This window comes from Rhincodon typus, chromosome 5, assembly GCF_021869965.1.
Source record: "Rhincodon typus isolate 14 chromosome 5, sRhiTyp1.1, whole genome shotgun sequence".
NCBI lineage: Eukaryota > Metazoa > Chordata > Chondrichthyes > Orectolobiformes > Rhincodontidae > Rhincodon > Rhincodon typus.
In genome coordinates this window covers 20,162,267-20,183,426 of record NC_063336.1, presented here as the reverse complement: position 1 = coordinate 20,183,426, position 21,160 = coordinate 20,162,267, and the positions used below count along the sequence as shown (strand labels likewise).

Below are 21,160 nucleotides of genomic sequence, written 5' to 3'. Positions count from 1 at the left end.
AAAAAAAAAAAGTGATGGAAGACATCATCAATGGTGCTATCAAACAGCACTTTCACAGCAATACCCTTCTCACCGACATTCAGTTTACATTCTACTCAGCTCCTGACTTCATTACAGCCTTAGATCAAACATGGACAAAAGGCCGAATTCTAGGAGGTAAGGTACGACCCTTGACATCAAGGCTGTATTTGATAGAGTGCGGTGAAAAGGAACCCTAGCAACAGTAATCAGGGGAAACTCCTCACCCGTTTGAGTCATAGCTAACACATACGAAGATGGTTGTGGTTGTTGGACATCTGTCATCTCACCTCAAGAACACCTGTGCAAGAGTTCCTCAGGTTAGTGTCCTCAGCCCAACCATCTTTGCTCTTGACCTTCCATCCATCATAAGGTCAGAAATGATAATTGTTCACTGACAACTGTACCATGTTCACAAAATGCATGATTCCTTAGATACTAAAGCAATCCAGGTCCAAATGCAGGAAGACTTGGATAATATCCATGCTTTGGCTGGCAAGTGTCCAGTAACTTCTGTGTCGTACAAGTACTTTGCAAATGACCACCTCCAACAATTCTGAGGAAGGGTCTAGACCCGAAACGTCAGCTTTCCTGCTCCTCTGATGCTGCTTGGCCTGCTGTGTTCATCCAGCTCTACACCTTGTTATATCTGCTTTAAACACTTTTTTTTGTTCCAACAGCCATTTTGGAGAATATAAGATAGTAATAGAATAGTTGTTTGTTCCAGCATTTAGAATAGAGTTATAGACTCATACCATCATACAGTACAGAAGTGGACCTTTGGCCCATCAAGTTTTGTACTGCCAAGAATTGGTTAGGCCACTATTGGAGTACTGCGTGCAATTCTGATCTCCCTGCTATAGAAAGGATGTTGTGAAACTTGAATGGGTTCAGAAAAGATTTACAAGGATGTTGCCAGGGTTGGAGGGTTTAAACTATGGGGAGAGGCTGAATAGACTGGGGCTGTTTTTCCTGGAATGTTGGAGGCTGAAGGGTGATCTCAGAGAAGTTTATAAAATCCTGCGGGGCATGGATAGGATAAATAGACATGGTCTTTTCCCCAGGGTAGGTGAGTCCAAAACTATATGGCATAGGTTTAAGATGAAAACTTTTTCTTGCAGAGGGTGGTGCATGTATGGAATGAGCTGCCAGAGGTAGTGGTGGAGGCTGGTCCAGTTACAACATTTAAAAGGCATCTGGATGGGTATATGAATAGGCAGGGATTTGAGGGATGTGGGCCAAATGCTAGCAACTGGGACTAGATTCATTTAGGATATCTAGTCCGCATGGATGAGTTGGACTGAAGGGTCTGTCTCTGTGCTGTATACCTCTATGACTCTAATATACGTTAGTCCCACTTTCCAGCACTGGACGCATAGCAATCTTGAAAATATTCTATGAGCCTCATCAAGACCACTATCACCAATTTGATTCTTCCAATTTAAGCATAGACTAAAATTACCCCCCATCACCCATACAGCTGGGCCACCTGTAGTGCCATGGCTCTGTTTCTTGCTGAACTCTCCTTAAGGTTGCTGATGCTGAGAACCAGCTTTTTTACAGGGCTCAGAGAGTACAGGTTTCTTTCTTCCCCAGCCTATTCTATTGTGTCCTTCAAGAGAGAGGGCAGAATGACAGTAAATAGGTTGTTATATGTTTGGGTGAGGTGCCTGCAATAGTTGAACAACTAAAGATATATGGAAATAGTGAGATGCAGAGTATGATCCCACTATCCTGTGGGTCACCCTGACTCATGTTCCCAAAGGTTCATTGTTCAAGAATTGGCTGTTCAGATAAATAAAGACGCATGGCAGAAAATTGTGATCTTGAATAAATATAGTACTCAAATTGAGGGTCATCTGATGACATGATAATAACAGCATTGGCAGGTGTTTGAGGGTGAAGTTGAGCTTTTGGATGTTAAGCATGAATTTTGATTGACAAGGTCTAATGTGTGTTTGATTGGGATATGGTGCTTTGAGGAGCTTTGGACCAGAAATATCATGTAAAGATGTATTCACTGACATTGACCATTCTTGCATTTTGACTTTATTTGTTTAGTCATACATGGGATGTGGGTGTCACTGGCTAGGCCAACACTTATTGCCCATCCCTAATTGCCCAGATGGCAGTTAAGAGTCAACCAGCCAAACCAGGTAAGGATGGCAAAGGACATTAGTGAACCAGATGGGTTTTTCGTGACAATCGACAATAAGATTCATTTGACTCTTAATCCCAGATTTGAACCCAGATCCTCAGATCGTTACCTGGATCTCTGGATTAACAGTCCAGTGATAATACCATTAGGCCATTGCTCCCCTAATTATCTTGCTGTGGTGTTGCAATGTCCAGATTTTTTTGGGATTGACTTCTTAGGCCACCAGACCTTTTTGAGAACAGTCATAGAATCCCTAGAGTGTGGAAACAGGCCCTTTGGCCCAACAAGTCCACAACAAACCTCAGAGCGTCCCACCCAGACCCATCCCCCTTGAAGGCCTTCTAGCCACCCTGCGAAATCTTAGAGTTTCTTGTCCACTCTACCACAAAGGTTTCTAATGCCACCCATGTCCATGGTATTCTCTTCCTGTCATGGTATAACATTCAACTTTTTTAGCATTGTAACAATCGTGTTCAGCAGCAGCTTCCTGCAATTCTGTGCAATTTCCCTTTGAGAAGGACAGACTATCTTTCAGAACATAAAGCTGACTACACTACGTGCTATTAATGCAATCTTGCTTAACTTCCAGTTGAGCAGGGACCTAACACACTGCCTTTTGCCACGATCAGGTATATAAGGTGGCACCAACTTTTGTGTGCTACCTGCCTTCAGTAGAACTAGCTGTGGGCAGGTCGCAAATCATGACTCCTGTGCCAAAAAATTGGGCAAACAGATTTTTAGCCTGTAATTTATAGAATAAATATTCATGGATCTGAGAACATGGTGAGAGGAACCTCGCATTTTTCTTTCAAAAATATATATTTAGTTTACAAATGTTTGTCAAATGGCTCAAGCAGATTGCAACAGGCTTGTGGGTGAGGTCTCTTTAGGTCGCTGAGATTATTTCTGCCTTTCCACCTTGGAGGACTCTTGCTGCTGCTGCTCCAAATTCATACATCTATCAGCTGCCAGGTTTTGCAATATATAGCACGCAATGCAGATTTGGTAGTTTAGTCAGCAGACTGCTTCCTGACTTATTGAGGCTGTGGAGCCACTGTTTCACCGTGCTTATTAAGTGCTCAATATACTTTAGGTGCAGGTAGATGCTTTATTAATGGTGCACAAAGATGATCATTCAAGCAATAACAAGTATGCCTCATCCCCTAAGAGCCAACCCTTACCTTACTGCATGTTTGTAAATAACAAAACACTGCAGACTGTGTAGAATGAAGGCATAAACTGTTGCTCAAGAACCTTGCATTCACTTGTGTGACTTTGTGAAAATAGGCATGTATGTGTTAGATACTAACAGTAGAAACCTTTTAAGATGGCTTTGCAGAGGATTACAAAGGGTATCAGTTACTTCCTGTACTTGGCAAATCCTATCACAGTGGATCATTTTGAATGTTTGGACATGTTGATCCATGCTTTTCATAGAAAAATTTAGTTTATTGGTTAATTCTGACAAATAGTGTACAATTCACTCGTAAATGCACTGATGCATTAAATACAGAAGCTGAATCCATAGTTACAAGAGGTTGAACAATTTTAAACTTCTATTTTATTTAGACAAGAAATTACATCCCTCCTTCATTGCCATTTGACCTACCTCAATTTTTGTACGGAAATGGAAATACACCGCCATTTGGTCAAGAGATGAGGAAAAAGCATTTCCTTCTTGAGGAGGTAGGATTTCTGCACTTTTGCCAAAAGACTGAATGTTTTTTCTAGTTTTTTTTTCTAATTGTCCTTGTACTTTTAGCAATTTTGCTGAATGGACCAATTATTTTGTTGTTGCTGTAAAAAAGACACATCATGTCAAAACTTTTCATCTAACACTCAACGGGATATTTCGCAAGATTAAAAATTCAAGAGGAAAGCCAACATTTAAACTGCATGAGAGGAGAGTGCTGATAGGTTAGCAAATGATCTCTAATTGGTAGCGGTATTGCCATGGGGAATTCACCCATTAATGTTGGTTTGGAGATGTTAGGAAAGGAAGTGACCAGGAAGACAGACCTGCCCTGCTCTTCAGATAGTAGAAGAATGCAAAGGCAAGTTACATAGAACCTGAGGGCAGATGGGATAAAGCAGGTCATTGTACTCAGTGGATGGTAGCCATTGTCAGGCTGTCTTCACCCTCATTTTCTTTCTTCAACTGAGTCGTAGTCCTCTGTTGCTGGGGTACATTGTCAAGGATGGAGGGCAGAATGTAAAAATGAGCTGGCATGAGATATTTGGGATAAAAATAACCTGGCAAAGAGGTATAAAACTGACTATCTGCAGAGGGATTCTACATTGTTCAGTAATTATTTTTCATTACAGGCGACAACTTTTATTAATCACGGAGCTTTCGGTTGTACTTTGAAAGATGCTCTAGATGTTGCCCAGGTGAGATCCCAATAATATTAGCCTACAGATTATGGTTGTTGTTGCAATGAAACCTGTTTTATTTGTGGGTTACAGGGAGTAGAGAGGATTTGGAGTAGAAGGTAGCTATATATTTCCTAATTGCTGTTTGGAAGAAGCAGTTGTAAGTGCTACAGTGTTGCACTAAACCAATTAGGCTAATTATGATACTAATAAGTAGTTATATAATAAACATTTCAAATACTTTACAGCTACTACATAACATGTGGCATACTGTTAACTCTTAACTTACAAACTGAAGTCACGACAATTCACGTACTCATACTGAGTAAGCTATAACATGGATTAATTTAAACCTGTTATGAGCGCTCAATTCTGTGACAACGCTATGACTTTAAGAGGTGTATTTTGTCCTTTTTTTATGAAGAAAGGTTGAGACGAAGGTACAAGCGGTCTGCTCAAAAACCAATAAAGTAAACAGCTTGTAAAGCCTTGGGTTTTTTAAGAGTTGGAACAATAGAAGTAACCTGAATGGATGGGGTCAAGCTTCCACAGAACCAGGATTTTTAGTTTTAGCTTTATACAGTTCCTGGGGTTTTGAAGCTGGCTATGGAAGCTCTTATTCCTCTCTCTGTTACAGCTAAAAGCTGGAGTTCTCTTCTTGCTGCTGTAATTGCATATGAGGCAATCTATTTTACAGAATTTGCCTTTGCCAATGGTGTGTTTATGGGATATTACTGTATTGGAACTGTTAATTAGTAGTAGTTAATATATCTATTATTTGTTAAGCACTTCGATAGAATTGCAGTGAGCCAATTCTTTTCTTTTGTTTTTATTTTGTCTGTATTTTAACTGTAGTGTAAATATAAAGCATGTTTTGCTTAAAGTCAAGTAGTTTGGCCAATTAAAATGCATCTGGAACGTAACACCTTATACTTATTTTTAAATTAAAAAATGTTAGGATCTAGGCTATTTTCTTAATTTACCTTGAGGGGTTTGGTCTGGTCCGTAACAATTCCTTACTCAACAAGTTTCCAGTTCAAATAGAAGGAGCTTTTGACAGTGTTTCTTAGAGGAATTCATTATAGAATCAACTAGAGAGATACTAGATTTGGTATTGTGTAATCAGACAAGATTAATTAATAACCCCAAAGTAAAGGCTGCAATAGATAGCAGCAACTACAATATGATTGAATTTTTGAGAAAGAGACTAGTTAAAGTAAACAGTGATATCGGGCTAGGGAATAGATCAATCGAGAAACATGGCAGGCATTTAAGAATACTAGAATAAGAATATTCCTACTGTGAAGAAATATTCTAAGGGAGGACCCACTGTCCACATTTGACTAAAGAAGTTAAGGAGAGCATCAACTTAATGAAAAAGCATGCACTTGCGAACAGATGACTGGCAGATCAGATGATTATGCAGAATATAAAGAATGGCAGATAATGACTAAACTGTCAATCGGGAGAAAGAAATTAGATCATGAGAGGAAGCTGGTTAGAAATGTATAAATGGATAACAAGAGTTTCTATAGGTATTTAATAAAGGAGAGTAAGCAAAGTAAATGTTGGTTCTCTAGAGAGTGAGAATGTGGAGTTCATGTCATCAGGCTGGAAAGTAAAAATGTAACTCCTCTGTTGAAGAAGGGAAGATCATAGGGAGTCATACAGCATGAAAACAGACTCTTCGGTCCAACTAGTCCACACCGACCATGTTCCCAAACCAAAACGGTCTCACTTGCCATTGTTTGGTCTATATTCTTCCAAATCTTCCCTGTTCATAATGTAGAAAGCAGGAGACTGTAGCGCAGGTTGATGATATCTGATGTGGGGAAGATGTTTGAATGAATCATTAAGGAGGTTATGAAAAGCACAAGGTAATTGGAAAGTGAATATTTTTTATTCACTTACAGGAGGTGGCATCACTGATTGGGCCAGTATTTATGTTCTTCCCCAGTTGTCCTTGAGAAGGTGGTGGTAAGCTGCCTTCTCGAATCACTATAGTCAATGTGCTGTAGGTAGATCCTTGGGACGGAATTGTAGGATTTTAACCTGGTAACACAAAGGAATATTTCTGAGCCAGGATAGTGAGAGGCTTGTAGTTGAACATCCAGGTAGATGGTGGTTGTTCCCATGTAGTTACTGCCTTTGTCTTTCAAATGATTGTGGTCATGGGTTTGGAGGATGCTGTCTAAGGAGTTTTGGTGAATTTCTGCAGTGCATCTTGCAGATGGTACACACTGCCACTTCTGCACATCAGTGGTGGAGGCAGTGGTTGTTTGTGGAGGTAGTTCCAATCAAGCGGGCTGCTTTTCCCTGTGTGATGTCCAGCTTCTTGAGTGTTGCTGGACCTGCTTTCATCTGGACAAGTAGGGAGTATTTCATCACAGTCCTGATTGTGCCTTGTAGACTTGTAGTCACACTTGTCTGACAGACAATATCCCAGGCACACTATCATCATCTCTGCGTATATCCTGTCCCACTGGCAAGACAGACCCAGCAGAGGTAGCTGCACAGTGGTATACAGTCAGGAAGAAGTTTCCTTTGGAATCCTCAATATTGATTCTGGACCTCGTGAAGTGTCACGACTTCAGGTTAAATATGAGCGACACTGTGTGGCGTTTACATGTTTTTTTCTATGTCTGCATGGGTTTCCTCTGAGTGCACTGGTTTCTTCCCACAGTCCAAAGATGTGCAGGTTAAGTGGATTGACTGTGCGAAAAATTGCCCCATAGTGTTCAGAGATTTGCAGGTTAGGTACGTGGGCCTTCACTATCATTGGGTCAAAATCCTGGAACTCCATAACAGCATGAGGGTGTGCCTACATCCAAGATATTGCTATTGTTGAAGAAAGTAATTCACCGACTCCTAGGGATGGGCAAGCAGTGCTAGCCTAACCAACAACACCACATCCCATGAACAAATTTAAATAAAACTTGTGCCCAGACATTTGGGTCATGAAGGCAAATGTGAGACATTTCCCAGTCTTGCAAACTTGACTAGAGAAATACTGGTCAGATTTTCATTCTGGGGTGGTAGGGTTCTCTGTGAGGTGGGCCAGGGGACCTCAGACCAAGAGCGGAGGCAACTGGCTGCTGGTGTGGCTGGATTCAAAGCTTGCCTCTGTATCTTTCATTTTTAGAAATGCAACCCTAAACAAAACTCCAGTTCTCATCCCTCAGACTGTACCACCTGCACATGCTAATCCATGCCCCATCCGTGTTAACCCATGCCATTTCATTCCCTCATGGTGCCCTATCCCCCTCTACCTGCCCCAAAGGTACTTTATACCTGCTATGCCACCTTGTTCAAACAAGGGAAGTCCTATGCTTCCTTTTGTGCTGGAAGGTAGAGCCAATTCCACAGAAGATGCTTGATGCGAAAGTCATCACTGTACACAAAAGTGACAGCAGAGAGCACAACAAACAAGGGCATAAGACCATAAGCCTTAGGAGCAGAGGTAGGCTATTGAGTCCATTGAGTCTGCTCCGCCATTCACTGAGCTCATGGTTGAGCTGATAATCTTCAACTCCAGTTTCCTGCCTCCTCCCTATAACCCTTGATTCCCTAACTAAGTAAACATCTGTGTATCTTAGCCTTGGATAGACTTAAGGATATAACCTCAAAAGCCCTCTTCAGTAAGGAATTCCACAGATTCAGAACCCCCTGAAAGAAGAAATTCTCCCTCATCTCTGTCTTAAATAGAGAACTGCGTATTCTGAGATTATGCCCTCTGGTCCTAACTCTCCCACAAGGGGAGACAACCTTTCCCCTCTTTGGTGTCCCTAGGAATGCCTTTCCTAGGATTCCGTTTAAAGAAACTGAGAGTAACTCAGAAAAAAACTGAGTTTCTGCACTGACAGATCTACAGTGGAAATAATCTTCTCTATATATCAGCTACAAGAGAAGTGTAGGGAGTAGGTTATGGGTGTTAGTTTATGTTGCTTTTGCAGATCTCACTAAGGCATTTAATGCTGCCAGCAGAGCAGGGCTGTGAAATTTTGGGGAAAATTGGTTGTCCATTAAAGTACCATAGCCTCTTCTACTCCTGCCATACACGCCTGTATTACAGTTTAGTGGCTCTACTAACAACGGTTTCAGATTGAAGAAAGGAGTGAAACAGGACTAGTCTAATACCTGGAGTGTGAATGAGTTGTGCAGTTTTGGTTGCCCTGTTATAGGAAGAATATTATTAAACTGGAGAGGGTTTAGAAAAGATTTACCCAGATGTTGCCAAGAATCCGATATAGAAATAAACTGGAAAGGTTGTGACTTTTTCCACTGGAGCGTATGAGGTTGAGGGGTGACCTTGATGAGGTTTATAAAATAATGAGGGGTATAGATAAAGTGAATGACAAGGGTCTTTTCCCAAGGGTGGGGGAGTTCAAAACTAGGGGACATATTTTTACAGTGGGAGAAGAAAGATTTAAAAAGGACATTAGGGGCAACTTTTTAACACGGAGAGTAGTTTGTGTGTGGAATGAACTGCCAGACGAAGTGATGGATGCAGATACAGTAACAATGATTAAAAGACATTTGGGTAAGTTCATGAATAGGATAAGTTTGGAGGGATATAGGCCAAACCCAAGCAGGTGGGACTGGTTTAGTTTGGGAATGTTGATGGTGTGGACTGGTTGGACCGAAGGGTTTGTTTCCATGCTGTATGACTCTATGCTCCTATTTGCTGGAGTTCAGAAGAGTAAGATGTGATGTAATTGAATCGTATAGGAACTCGAGATGTCATGGTGGGGTGCATGTAAAAGGGATGCTTCCTCTTGTCAGAAAATCTAGAATCAGGAATCACGGTATAAAAACAATGGGTTGCCCATTTTAGATAGATTTTTATCTCTAAGATGGTCACAAGCCTTTGGAGCTCTCTTCCGTGTTGAATGACATAATCCTGATCCTAATCCATATGTTCAAATGAAATCCCAATGAATGCAGCCACCTATTTACAATTAAACATAATTCGTATACAATTAATACCCAAAACTCTTTACAGAACGATCATTAACAAAAAACAATGTTGTAAAAAATAGTGGAGTTATTCTGCGTCTATTCTGTATGTCAGTGACCATCAAAAGAAAATAATTTTCACCAGTGATAATTGTAAAGCAGCACTGGAGCAGCTGGTTCACACTCATGTACCTAACAATTCATATCATCATGCCATTTCTCCTCTATTTGCTTTCCTTGCCTCTGTGCTTGTTTAATACCTATTGGAACTCTAAATTTTCCCAATTCTGTTTATTGAGACATTTACTCTTTCTCTCTATATGAATGCTGCAAGACCTGCTGACTGTCCAGCATTTCCTGTTTTTAATTCAGATTTTGCATATCTTTGTTTTAAACTATTACAGCATTCAAAAGAACAAAAGTCACTTAACTCTTTTAAATTCTTCAACAGAAATGGCAGGTGTATATTGAACAACAGCCATTGCGGTTTTATGACAGAGAACTGTTTCCTCATCTGGTATTTGTTACCAAGCGATTAGCTGAGTTTGTGGGTATGAAATGTTGCCTTTGTTTTTTACTCTGTCTCATATATTGCAAAATGCCTTTATTTTTGTCTTGCACTGATTTGATATTTTTGACACAATTTATTTTAACTGTTTAAATCTGTTACAGGTTATTTTTGCTGTATTTCAGGTTGCTCGCCCACTGACTTAGTGCTGATACCAAATGTTACCATGGCAATGAACTGCGTTATAAAAAGTCAGGTTCTGAAACCGGGAGACACAGTATTCATGTTAAATGTGACCTATGGTATGTACGCTCTGTTTTGCAGTGGTTCCTTTTGATGTTCTTTCATTAAAAACAAAGTTTAATTTGTCCTTTTATTGACGGTAAAATTCTTTGTCAGTTCAGTGATTCTCCAGAAAATTTCTGGTTGCATTTGTAAGGACTTTAGTGAGCCGCCATTGGACTGTCAAGGAGAGAGTCAAGACCACTAGTGAATTTTCTCGTTCATTGTGCATATCATGTTATTGAGTAGGATTCAAGAGACTCGGGGGTTAATGTCAAAATCTTAAGGATTGTGTATATAGTCTGATCGTAGATCTATGAGAGAAGAAACTAAGAGAAGGTTATGAAAGAGTTATTCAGTTGGAAGATAAAAGGGTGGAATTTTATAGGGGCCTGTCTGAGGTGGGCTATGGGTGAGATTTGTAGCAGAATTGGGTGAGAGGTCCAGCAAGGCCCATCTTAACATAGGAGCAATTTGCTGCCTCTTTTGTGCATTTGCCAAGTAGTGAGGCAAGTTTCTCACCAGGTAGCTCCAAGTTACCAATTAAGGGGTTTATAGCTTATTAAATGCCTTAATGAAGCCACAACTTCCCTCATTAATATTCAGTTTCCTATATTATCAAATGTGCCAGAGAAGCCTGATGCTGAGAATTCTTGACATGGAAGTCAGAGCCGGTACCCAGCGATTTCAACTCACTGCTGGCTGCGTCCAGCCTCAAAGTTGCTCCGCACCAAACAACATCTCAAGGCACATTGCATGCACCCGTTGTCATGGACATTGGCATCCAATATTTGCCAAGCCATGATGACCAAGACAAACGTATCCAATTCATTTCCATGCCGCTTTGCACAAATGTCCCTTGCAGGGTGCACCATCAACCAGCATTGAAAGGCTGTTGTAAGGATACTTTGCATGCATAGACAGACACTCAGGTCACAGATTGGACCAGGCTGCATTTCAAGGTTGCTTGCTTAGATTCTTATGTTCCACAGTGTCCAGTCTGGAGAGGTCAGGCTAATGCAGTTAGGGAGATGTGCAGCCAACAGTCAGGTTCTGGGCACTTCTTGTCCAAGGTTATCTAATTAGCTCACTCTCATAGTGTCAACCTGCATGGTCACAGCTTGCCTTGTTGTGCCAATTAGCACAGTTACACAACCAGGTATCTTGTCATGCTGGTCATCAGTCCTCAGTCAAGGGGGGATATGTCTATTTGTAAGCCACGTTGCTACTTCAGTCTCACACCAGGTACCAGCAGGTTATGTGCGAGCATGCTGCATGTGCAACAGACAAGCAGCCATGTCTCAAAATCTTAGGGGAGTAGACCTCAATGAAGTCCATGGAAGCACCTATCAGTCAGCGCAGCAAGTTAGGGCAGCCACTGATACCAGTCCAGGGTATTGGCCACAGTCAAGCATCCGGTTGGGGTGATGTTGGTAAGGGGGTCAGTCCCTTTGCAGCCCAGGGATTAGTCACAGCCAGTTCTGTGACTCCATAGTGGCCAGACCAGGAAGATAGGGCTAATGCTGTTTGGGAGATGTATAGCCATCAGTCAGGGGTCTGGGCACTTCTTGTCCAAAACTGCCCTAAGGGGCATGCTCAATCTGTTTAGTTTTATTCAGAAACTAAGGGGAATGGGGTGTAAGGCCCCTCAAAGGAATTTTGGGAATTTATTCATAGGGATTCAGGACTACAGGCTGGCTGGGAAGGGAGGATGACAATTGAGAAGAGGGTGCAACAGTATTTTTGAGGGAGGATAGGGTAAAACATTGATGGGAAAGGGGAGTTTATTCGTAGTCAAGAGTGCCTTGGCTACCTGTGGGGACAGAGGTGGGGAGCCTAGTGTCTGACTCCCTCAGACATGCTCACCTCAAATGCCAGGGGCTGGAGGAAAAGGCAGCAGGTGGAGCCTCTGGTAGATGGATTGGGTGGGGACCTGGGGAGATGCAAAGATGCAAATTTTACAGGAAGGGCTGTAAGAAAGGGGATTTGAATTGAGAGAGCTTCAATGATACATAGAGGTTGAGGCTAGAGGCTTTCTATCCTGGTGAAAATTGAAAGTAAAGAAAATTCAGTAAAGAAAATGGGTGCAACTGCACAGAGTGCATATGGACCAATGACTGGAACGATGGAGTACAGATGTGTGCGCTTCTCCAGCGTACTGTAAGGGTGCTGGATCTGGTGTTCCATGACACCCTTGCCAACCTGCCAATGGAGGCAGACAGATGGTCATGTGATTAGCTGCATCCCTGCAGCATTGGGCAATGAGGGCCATTGTATCCAACATATCTGTCTACCACCCCCGTTTTCCCTGTGCATGTGGATGACATCCCTGATTGCAGACACCACTGGATCCTCTCCTGCCTTGGGCTAAACAATCCTCCAAGTGTCATCCACTTGTCCAGACTCCTCCTTCTCTATTGTAGGCTGAAATTGGTGGGCATGGCAATGTTCTGGGAAGGGAGTAGGCAGCGCAGAACTCGTGTAGAATTGGTAGTACAAGAGGCTAGTGGGGGCTGAGAGTGACTGAAGGAAGTTCCCTGCCTGACAAATCCCTGATTGGCTCCTGAATGGAAAATGGATATTTCAATCAACTGTAAATTCTGTTTGTATTTGTTTTCCGACCAGTGGTCCATCATTTGTCCTGAACATAAGGGTGAGACTAATGGCATTGTGCTTAAACAGCAATTGGGATGTCGTATGTGCAAAGAGATTTTACCTCTGTGATGTGAGAAATGTTGGGTTATGGCTGCTGTGCCACTGTGTTGACTGTGAAGGGCAACTCCAGACTGCCAATAGTGGACTGGGTGCACAGCTAAGGGTCCAAGTTGGTGCTGGCACAAGAGATGCCAATTTATTCCAGGGATATCCCAGCAATGGCAAGTTCTTCTGGCTACAGTAAGTGATAAAATCAGGCTAGCATCGAATGACAGGGGTATCATAGGAGCAGGGTAGGTAGTTAATGAAGCAGATTTGAGATGATAGTGTAAAAAAACTTGCAGCCTTACAAAGACAAACACTCTATGAAACACATCTAAAATGACACAACCAAGATAATGTAAGATTCAGCCCATTGTCTGTCTCCACTGGAATATGATGTTACTGTACTTGCATGGTTGATTCAAACCAAACTCATCTCAGAGATTTAGCATTTATCCATTTCAGTCTAAAAATTCAGTTAAAAAATAATAAATTTCATTTGTGCAAACATGCTGTCTGGAACTAAAACGTATAATTACAAGTATGCACTCTCATTCATTTGAATTTTAATTAATTGGGATTTTTAAAAAAACAAAATCTTAAAGAAAATGATTATTCTTTACCTGTCCTTTCCATCTTCTCCTCTCACACTTAATCAAATGCATCCTCTTTACTTTTCTTTCCATACCTAGTTTGATATTAAATTCACTCACTTCAAATGGTATCACTTTCTCAGTCTTTGTGCTGCTACTTTCACAGTCCTGAAATTTCATTTTTAAAATACACGTGTAGTTGTTTGTCCTCTTTATTTAGGTCCCAGATTACCGTTTCTCCCCATTGCAAAGAGTTATTCTCTCTGATTTCAACTTCTAATGCAAAATATCATTGTGGTTAAATTGACAAGCACAAATCCAACAATGTATGATGGTATTTGTTGTCCTGCTTCCGGTAATGTATGCCTCATTTCCATTCTTTTGACTACTTAGCAAATCTCTTTTGGCCTCTGTAGGTGCTGTGAAAAAGCTTCTTAAACAAGTTTGTGATGAACGAGGAGTGACATTGCAAGAGGAAAGTCTGGAATTTCCACTATTTGGACCTAGTCAGGTGCTGTCATCAGACTAAAATGACACGAGCAATATTTCCTGGATACCAGTGCAATCCAGAGCAAACTGATCTTAAGTAACCATTTTTTTTTCTAATCAGCCCGTTGAGAGTTGTTATTACACAGGCCTCTCAGTCTCAGTAGGGACATTACCACTGTGCCACAAGAAGGCCCATAAGAAGGGTAAGTGTCTGAGCCCTGATGAGCTTTAGCTGAGAGTTTCTGAGCAAGAGGTTGAGCTACACACACTGTGACAGATCAGAGAGAGGATAAGAACCTGAATATTTTGTAACAGGTAGTGGCCACATCCCTTAGCACAGGGTCTTCTGATTTGATCCGTGGTCAGGGACAGGGAAGTATGGCTGAAGCTGGAGCTGTAAAGGGCCCCAAACATCAGGAGTATAGGGTCTTTGCAATTGTCCAATGGCTTTGAAGTTCTTTCATCTTGTTCAGATGAGAATGGGTCTGCAGACCCAATGAGCTAACTGACCAATGAGCTAACTTACCATATAACCATGGTACAGGAAGCCATTCTAGTGGCAGGAGCAAAAAGGAAATGTAATGATCGTAGGGCATAGAGTGAAGGGGGATTGACACAATTCTTTGCAGGAAAGAGCAAAAATCAAGAAGACTTTGTTACCTGCCCAATGCCAGGGACATCTGTATAAGGCAGGAGAGGAACTTCAAGTGGTAAGGGGATGACCCATGTGGTGGTCCATGAAGGTTCAACAGCATAGGCAGGACAAGGAAAGAGATTTTTCAAAATCAGTATAAGGAGCTAGGCAGAAAATTAAAGAGCAAAACCTCAAAGGTAATAATATCTGGACTTTTAACAAGCCAGATGCAAAATGCATAGGACTTTTAAGATCTAAGGAATGAATATGTGGCACAGGGACTGATTTGGTAGAAGTGGATTCTGGTTTGAGAGGTCTTGGCACCAATACAAGGGAAAGTTGGGGCTGTGCCTTGAAATGGTCTAAACCTGAACTGTGCTGGGACTGTTCTAATGAGCCGCATAACTAGGGAAGTAGAAAGTATCTGTATTTTAACACATGTAGCATGTAACAAAACAGATGAACTGACAACACAAATAATATGATGTGACGGCTATTGTTGAGAAATGGTTGCAGGATAACATTGAGTGGAAACTAAATATTGAATGGTATTTAGGAGAACAGGAAGGTAGGAAAAGGTTGAGAGAGGACTGTGTTCATTAGTAATGGTATTAGCTTAACAGACAGGGATGACCCAAGTTCAGGAAACCAGGATGTAGAAAGTTTGGATAAAGATGAGAAATAATAAAGGCAAGGAGTCACTTGTGGGAATGGTGTGTGAGTCTCCTAGCAGTAACCACACAAGTAGGCTGGAGTATAAAGGAAAAGAAAATCAGCAGCCTGTCAGAAGGGTACAATGTTAATCATAGGGAATTTTAAACTGAAAAAATCAGGTAGGCAAAGGTAGCCAAGGTGAGGAGTTCGTAGAATGTCTTTGGGATAGTTCCTTAGGACAGCACATCTTAGATGAAGCTATGCTAGACCTGGTATTGTTCAAGAGAAAGGATTAATTAAATATCTCCATGGAAATGCACCTTTGTAGCAGCAATCATAATATGATTGAATTTTGAATTGAGTTTGAGGGAGAGAAGACTGGGTCTAAGACTAGTATTTTAAACTTAAGTAAAGGCAATTGTAAGTGTATGAAAGCAGAGCTAGCTAAAGTGAAGTGCCATATTATGTTAAGAAATAGGTCAATAGCGATACGGAAGCACATAATTAACGGGTTATTTAGCATACACAGAATAGAAATATTTCATAAAGAAAGACAAATTCCAAGGGCAGGACCCACCATCTGTGGTTGTTTGAAGGATTAACACTGACCAGGCACTTCCCGGTTTTTCTTTGAAGTAGTGCAATAGGATATTTTATCACTTGAGAGGGCAGACAAGGACCTTGGCTTAAGATCTCATCATGTTGGGTTAATTTTTCCGATTCACAGGCTTGGTACAGTTTTGTTGTTTTTTTGGTACTGGGTTATTTACCAATATATATTGTAATTCTTAATTGGGGATTGCATTGCCTTCCCAGAATCATTTGGGTAGAATAAAGAAAAATATACGTGCTGAATTGTGTTGCAAAGTTGGGTAGAGTATTTCATGTTTGTAAAATGATAGAAGGGAAAGAGTGCATGGTCCCTTTAAATGATGATGTATTTTTTTAAAAGCCTGGGGATTAAGAAAAAATGTCTGCAGGCAGCAGCAGATGCACAGAGAGCTCTTGAAATTGAAATATTGTATCAGAAGGCTATAGTGTTAGCAGGCAAAGCAGCATTTTTACCAAGGCAACAGGTTTTTGAGTTTAGCCAATTAATTTAAACGAGGCCCTAGATACCAAAACCCAATTAAATTTAAATCTGATGATGTTGACAACCTAGGACCAATCCTATTGTAAGACATTAATAGGTCATTGAGGGTATAAAAGAAGAGTTGCTTTTGTGTGTGAGAAAAGAAGAGGTAATTATAGCATCAGCTCGACATTTAAATTTGCTGGAAAGGCCATCAGAATCTTTGGAAATGGCTAGAATTCAAATGCAATTGAAGCAGCTTGAACAGGAAAGGGAATTGTTTGAATTACAGTTATATGCAGAGGAAAGAGAAAAAGAAAAAGAGAGTTTGAAATTTGGAATTTGCAAATTAAACAGGATAGCCAACTTAAAGTGATGGAAATGAAGGTAGAAGATAGGCTTAACGATGATGAGCAGACCTATCGTGGCCAAAAATCTGATAGGGATATATACAAATATGTCAAAACATTACCAAAATTTGTTGAGAAAAAGATGTAGAAGCCTTTTTCATTTCCCTTGAGAAGTTGGCTAACCAGATAAACTGGTAAGAGACGATGTGGGTGATGTTAATTCAGACCAAGTTGATAGGTAGGGCTAGTGAGGTTTTTGCAGTGCTGTCAGATGAAGTGTCATAAGAATATGAAGAAGTAAAACAGGCTATTTTGAGTGCCTATGAATTGGTACCAGAATCATATAGACAATGGTTCAGAAATATAAGGAAACATGGAAACGTAGAAGATAGGAGCAGGAGGAAGCCATTCAGCCCTTTGAGCCTACTCCGCCATTCTTCACGATTATGGCTGATCATCCAACTCAATAGCCTAATCCTGCTTTCTGTCCATAAACTTGATCCCATTCACCCCAAGTGCTATATCTCGTCGTCTCTTGAATACATTCAATGTTTTGACATCAACTGCTTTCTATGGTAATGAATTCCACAGGCTCACCACTCTTCAGGTGAAGAAATGTCTCCTTATCTCCTTCCTAAATCGTCTACCCCGAATCTTCACACTGTGACCCCTGGTTCTGGACACACCCACCATCGGAAACATCCTTCCTGCACCTACCCTGTCCAGTCCTGTTAAAATTTTATAAGTCTCTATGAGACTCCCCCCTCATTCGTGTGAACTCTAGTAAAAACAATCCCAACCTAGTCAGTCCCTCCATCCCCGAAATCAGCCTGATAAACCTTCGCTGTACTCCCTCGAGAGCAAGAGCATCCTTCCTCAGAAAAGGATACCAAAACTGCACACAGTTTTCCAGGTGTGGTCTCACCAAGACCCTGTACAACTGCAACAACACATCCCTGCTCTTGCATTGAAGGCCAACATACCATTTGCCTTCTTTACTGCATGCTTACCTTCAGCAACTGGTGCACAAGGACTCTCAGGTCCTGCTGCACACTCCCCTCTCCCAATTTACAGCCATTCAGGTAGTAATCTGCCTTCTTGTTTTTGCTTCCGAAGTGAATAACCTCACATTTATCCAAATTATACTGTATCTGTCATTGATTTGCCCACTCACCCAACCTGTTCAGATCATGCTGAAGGATCTTCGCATCCTCATCGCAGTTTACCCTCCCACCCAACTTGGTATCAACTGCAAACTTGGAGATGTTACATTTTGTTCCCTCATCCAAATCATTAATATATATTATGAATAGCTGAGGTCCCTGCACCAATCCAGGAAAGAATTTGAAAGAATTAAACATAGCAATTTCGATAGATGGGTGAGATCATTAAAGATAGAAAAGACACATGAGGATCTTAGAGACATTATTCTGCTGGAGGAGTTTAAAAACTCACTTCCAGAAGTGATAAGAACTCATGCTGAGGAACAGAAAGTTAGAACAGCGAGAAGAGCTGCAGAGATAGCGGATGAATACTCATTAGTGCATTAATTGAAATCTAGCTTCTGACATCAGTTTCTTCTGTGAGGGATAGAAATTGGGAAAAAGGGAGATCCATCAATGAAAAACAAAAAAGAGATCACACTGGGAACAATTTACCACATGAGGAAAAAGAAACCCAAGACGGTGAAAAAGAGGCATAAGGCCTCAGGTGTTTCCACTGTAATAGAGGGGACACATAAAGGTGGATTAAGAGAGGCACTGGGAAGAAGGATGTGGTAAAAGATGCTAAACCAGTGGGATTAGTTGAAGTAGCGAAGGAAATCCCAAGAGAAGGTGAGGAGCTGCAGGAGGTTGCACTGCCTCGGCATCGGCTGGATAGTAAGACAGTGCCTGATCTTTTCAAAGACTTCACTTCTGTGGATAAGGCTTACTCAGGAAGAACAGTGGGAGAAGGTAAAGAAGTTAAAATATTGAGAGATATGGGAACTAGTCAGTCTGTAATAGTAAGAGATGAAAGTATTTGCACTCCTTCTGAAATGTTACCTGAGAGAGTGATAATCTGTAGAATAAATGGAGAGTGATTTAGTGTTCCCCTGTGTAAGATAAGGCTGGAAAGTCCAATCAAGACTGGGGAAGTGACAGTGGGAGTGATTGAAAGCGTGTCTATTCTAGGAATACAGTTTGTTCTTGGAAATGACCTACCCAGATCAAAGGTAAGAGCAATGTCCATTGTAATGGAGAAGCTGAAAGAAAACCAGGGAACTGGAGAGTTAAAAGAAAAATACCCTGGAATTTTTCCAAACTCTGTGATGTCAAGATCCCAGTCATAAGTTAAAGCAAGAAGGGAAAACCAAAGAGAAAGATGAAGGAGTTGAGGTCCAGTTAGCTGACACCCTGTTTGATAAAATGGTAAGGGAAGAATCTAAGCAGGTAGAGGATCAGGCAGAGGTGTTTAGTTCTGAAAGACTAATGGAGTTATAACAAAAAGATTAGACATCAAAAGATTTATATCATAAAGCATACTCAGAAAAGAAAGCAGAATGTAATCCAGAATTACCTTAAGGATAAAATCTTAAGACGGAAACGGAGACTTTGGCAGGTTAGTGCAGAGGAGAAATGGGGGGAATTTCACTAGATTGCCTGTAGCATACAGATAGGAAGTATTGCAGGTAGCACACGAATTGCCTGTAGGAGGTCATCTATGAGTGATGAAGACTCATGCTAAGATACATAAGCGTTTCTGTTGGCTTGGATTATATAAAGATGTGGTTGAATTCTGCCGTACCTGTTATACGTGTTAAATGGTAGAAAAGCCACAGGCAGTAATAAAACCAGCGCCTTTGATGCCAATTCCTGCATTTGAAGAACTTTTCATGCGGGCTATGATTGTGTAGGTCCCCTTCCTAAAACCAAAAATGGGAACCAGTATTTGTTAATCCTAATGGATGTGTCTACCAAACTTCTGGAGGCAATTCCATTTGGAATGTCAAGGCAAAGAAGGTTGAGTAGGAGTTGCTTGCTTTCTTTGCCTGTTATGGACTACCCAGGGAGATTCAATCAGACCAAAGGTCCAAATTTACTGCCAAACTGTTTAAGGAGGTCATGGATAGTTGAAGCGTCCAACACTTTACATCCAGTGCGTACCACCCTGAATCCCAGGGAGCATTGGAAAGGTGGCATCAAACCCTAAAGACCATGCTGAAGGTTTATTGCAAGGATTACCCAAATGATTGGGATAAGGGTATCCCATTTATTTTATTTGCTATTAGGGATGCCTCCAAATAAATCAACTTAGTTTACTCCATTTGAATTGATCTTCAGACATGAAATAAGAGGGCCTTTAAAATTAATTAAGGAAAAGTTGATAGGTCCAAAGTTAGAGATTTCACAATTGGATTATGTATCTGAGGTGAGAAAAAGATTAATTAGAGTCGGTGAATTAGCTGGACAACATTTGAAGATGGCACAGTACATAATGAAGCAAGAAGCAGATAACAAATCTAAAATTCGTACATTTGCCTGTGGGGATAAAGTATTGGTGTTGTTATCAGTGGTAGGAGATCCCTTCAAAGCAAGGTTTAATGATCCCTATCAGATTGAAAAGAAGTTAAGTCAGGTGAATTATTTGATAAAGATGCCAGATAGGAAAAAAATTTATCAGGTATGTCCTGTGATAGTGCTGAAACCTTATATGACAGAGAAAGGAAACTGGAGAAACCAGTATTAATTACTGTCCCTCAGAGCGAGGCATCAAATCCAGATGATTTTGATGTGCATCAGAATAAATTGAATAATGAGGAAGTCCTGAAAGAGTTGGATAAGGTAGTAAGCTATTTGTCTCAGGAACAGAGAACTGAATTGAAAGGCTTATTGCAGCACTATGAAGACATATGCAAAAGTAGAATGGGGAGGATTAATGCCATAGTACATGGGGTCGATGTGGGGAATGCAGTTCCGATAAACAACCCCGTACAGGCTTAATCCTCCCAAAGCAACACAGGCACATAACTTAGTGGAAGCAATGCTCCAAGAAGACATTATGGAGCCGGGTCACAGCAAGTGGAGTTCGCCAATCGTGTTGGTTCCCAAATCTGACGGTACTCAGTAATTCTGCCTGGATTATCAGAAGGTCAACTCCATGACTAAATCAGACTCATACCCAATTCCAAGGCTGGAAGATTGTGTGGAAGAAGTTGGACAAGCCTCTTACATTCACAAAGTTGGACTTACTTTGTGGTTACTGGCAAGTACCTTTGTCGGAAAGAGTAAAGAAAGTTTCTGCTTTTGTAACTCCACATGGGCTATACCAATTTAAAGTAATCCCATTTGGAATGAAGAGCACCCCAGCCACATTTCAAAGACTTATCATTAGAA

General features: G+C 41.0%; 1 protein-coding gene across 1 annotated transcript in view; it reads left to right on the top strand.

The window, feature by feature from the left end:
• Nucleotides 1-21,160, top strand: part of LOC109926952 (L-cysteine desulfhydrase-like) — an 89,713-nt gene that overhangs the window by 14,857 nt on the left and 53,696 nt on the right. Inside the window, exons 3-7 of the mRNA XM_048596808.1 lie at nucleotides 3,746-3,862; nucleotides 4,502-4,567; nucleotides 9,957-10,056; nucleotides 10,199-10,315; nucleotides 14,002-14,096. Coding sequence (XP_048452765.1) covers nucleotides 3,746-3,862; nucleotides 4,502-4,567; nucleotides 9,957-10,056; nucleotides 10,199-10,315; nucleotides 14,002-14,096 — 495 coding nt within the window. The remainder of the gene's footprint in view (nucleotides 1-3,745; nucleotides 3,863-4,501; nucleotides 4,568-9,956; nucleotides 10,057-10,198; nucleotides 10,316-14,001; nucleotides 14,097-21,160) is intronic.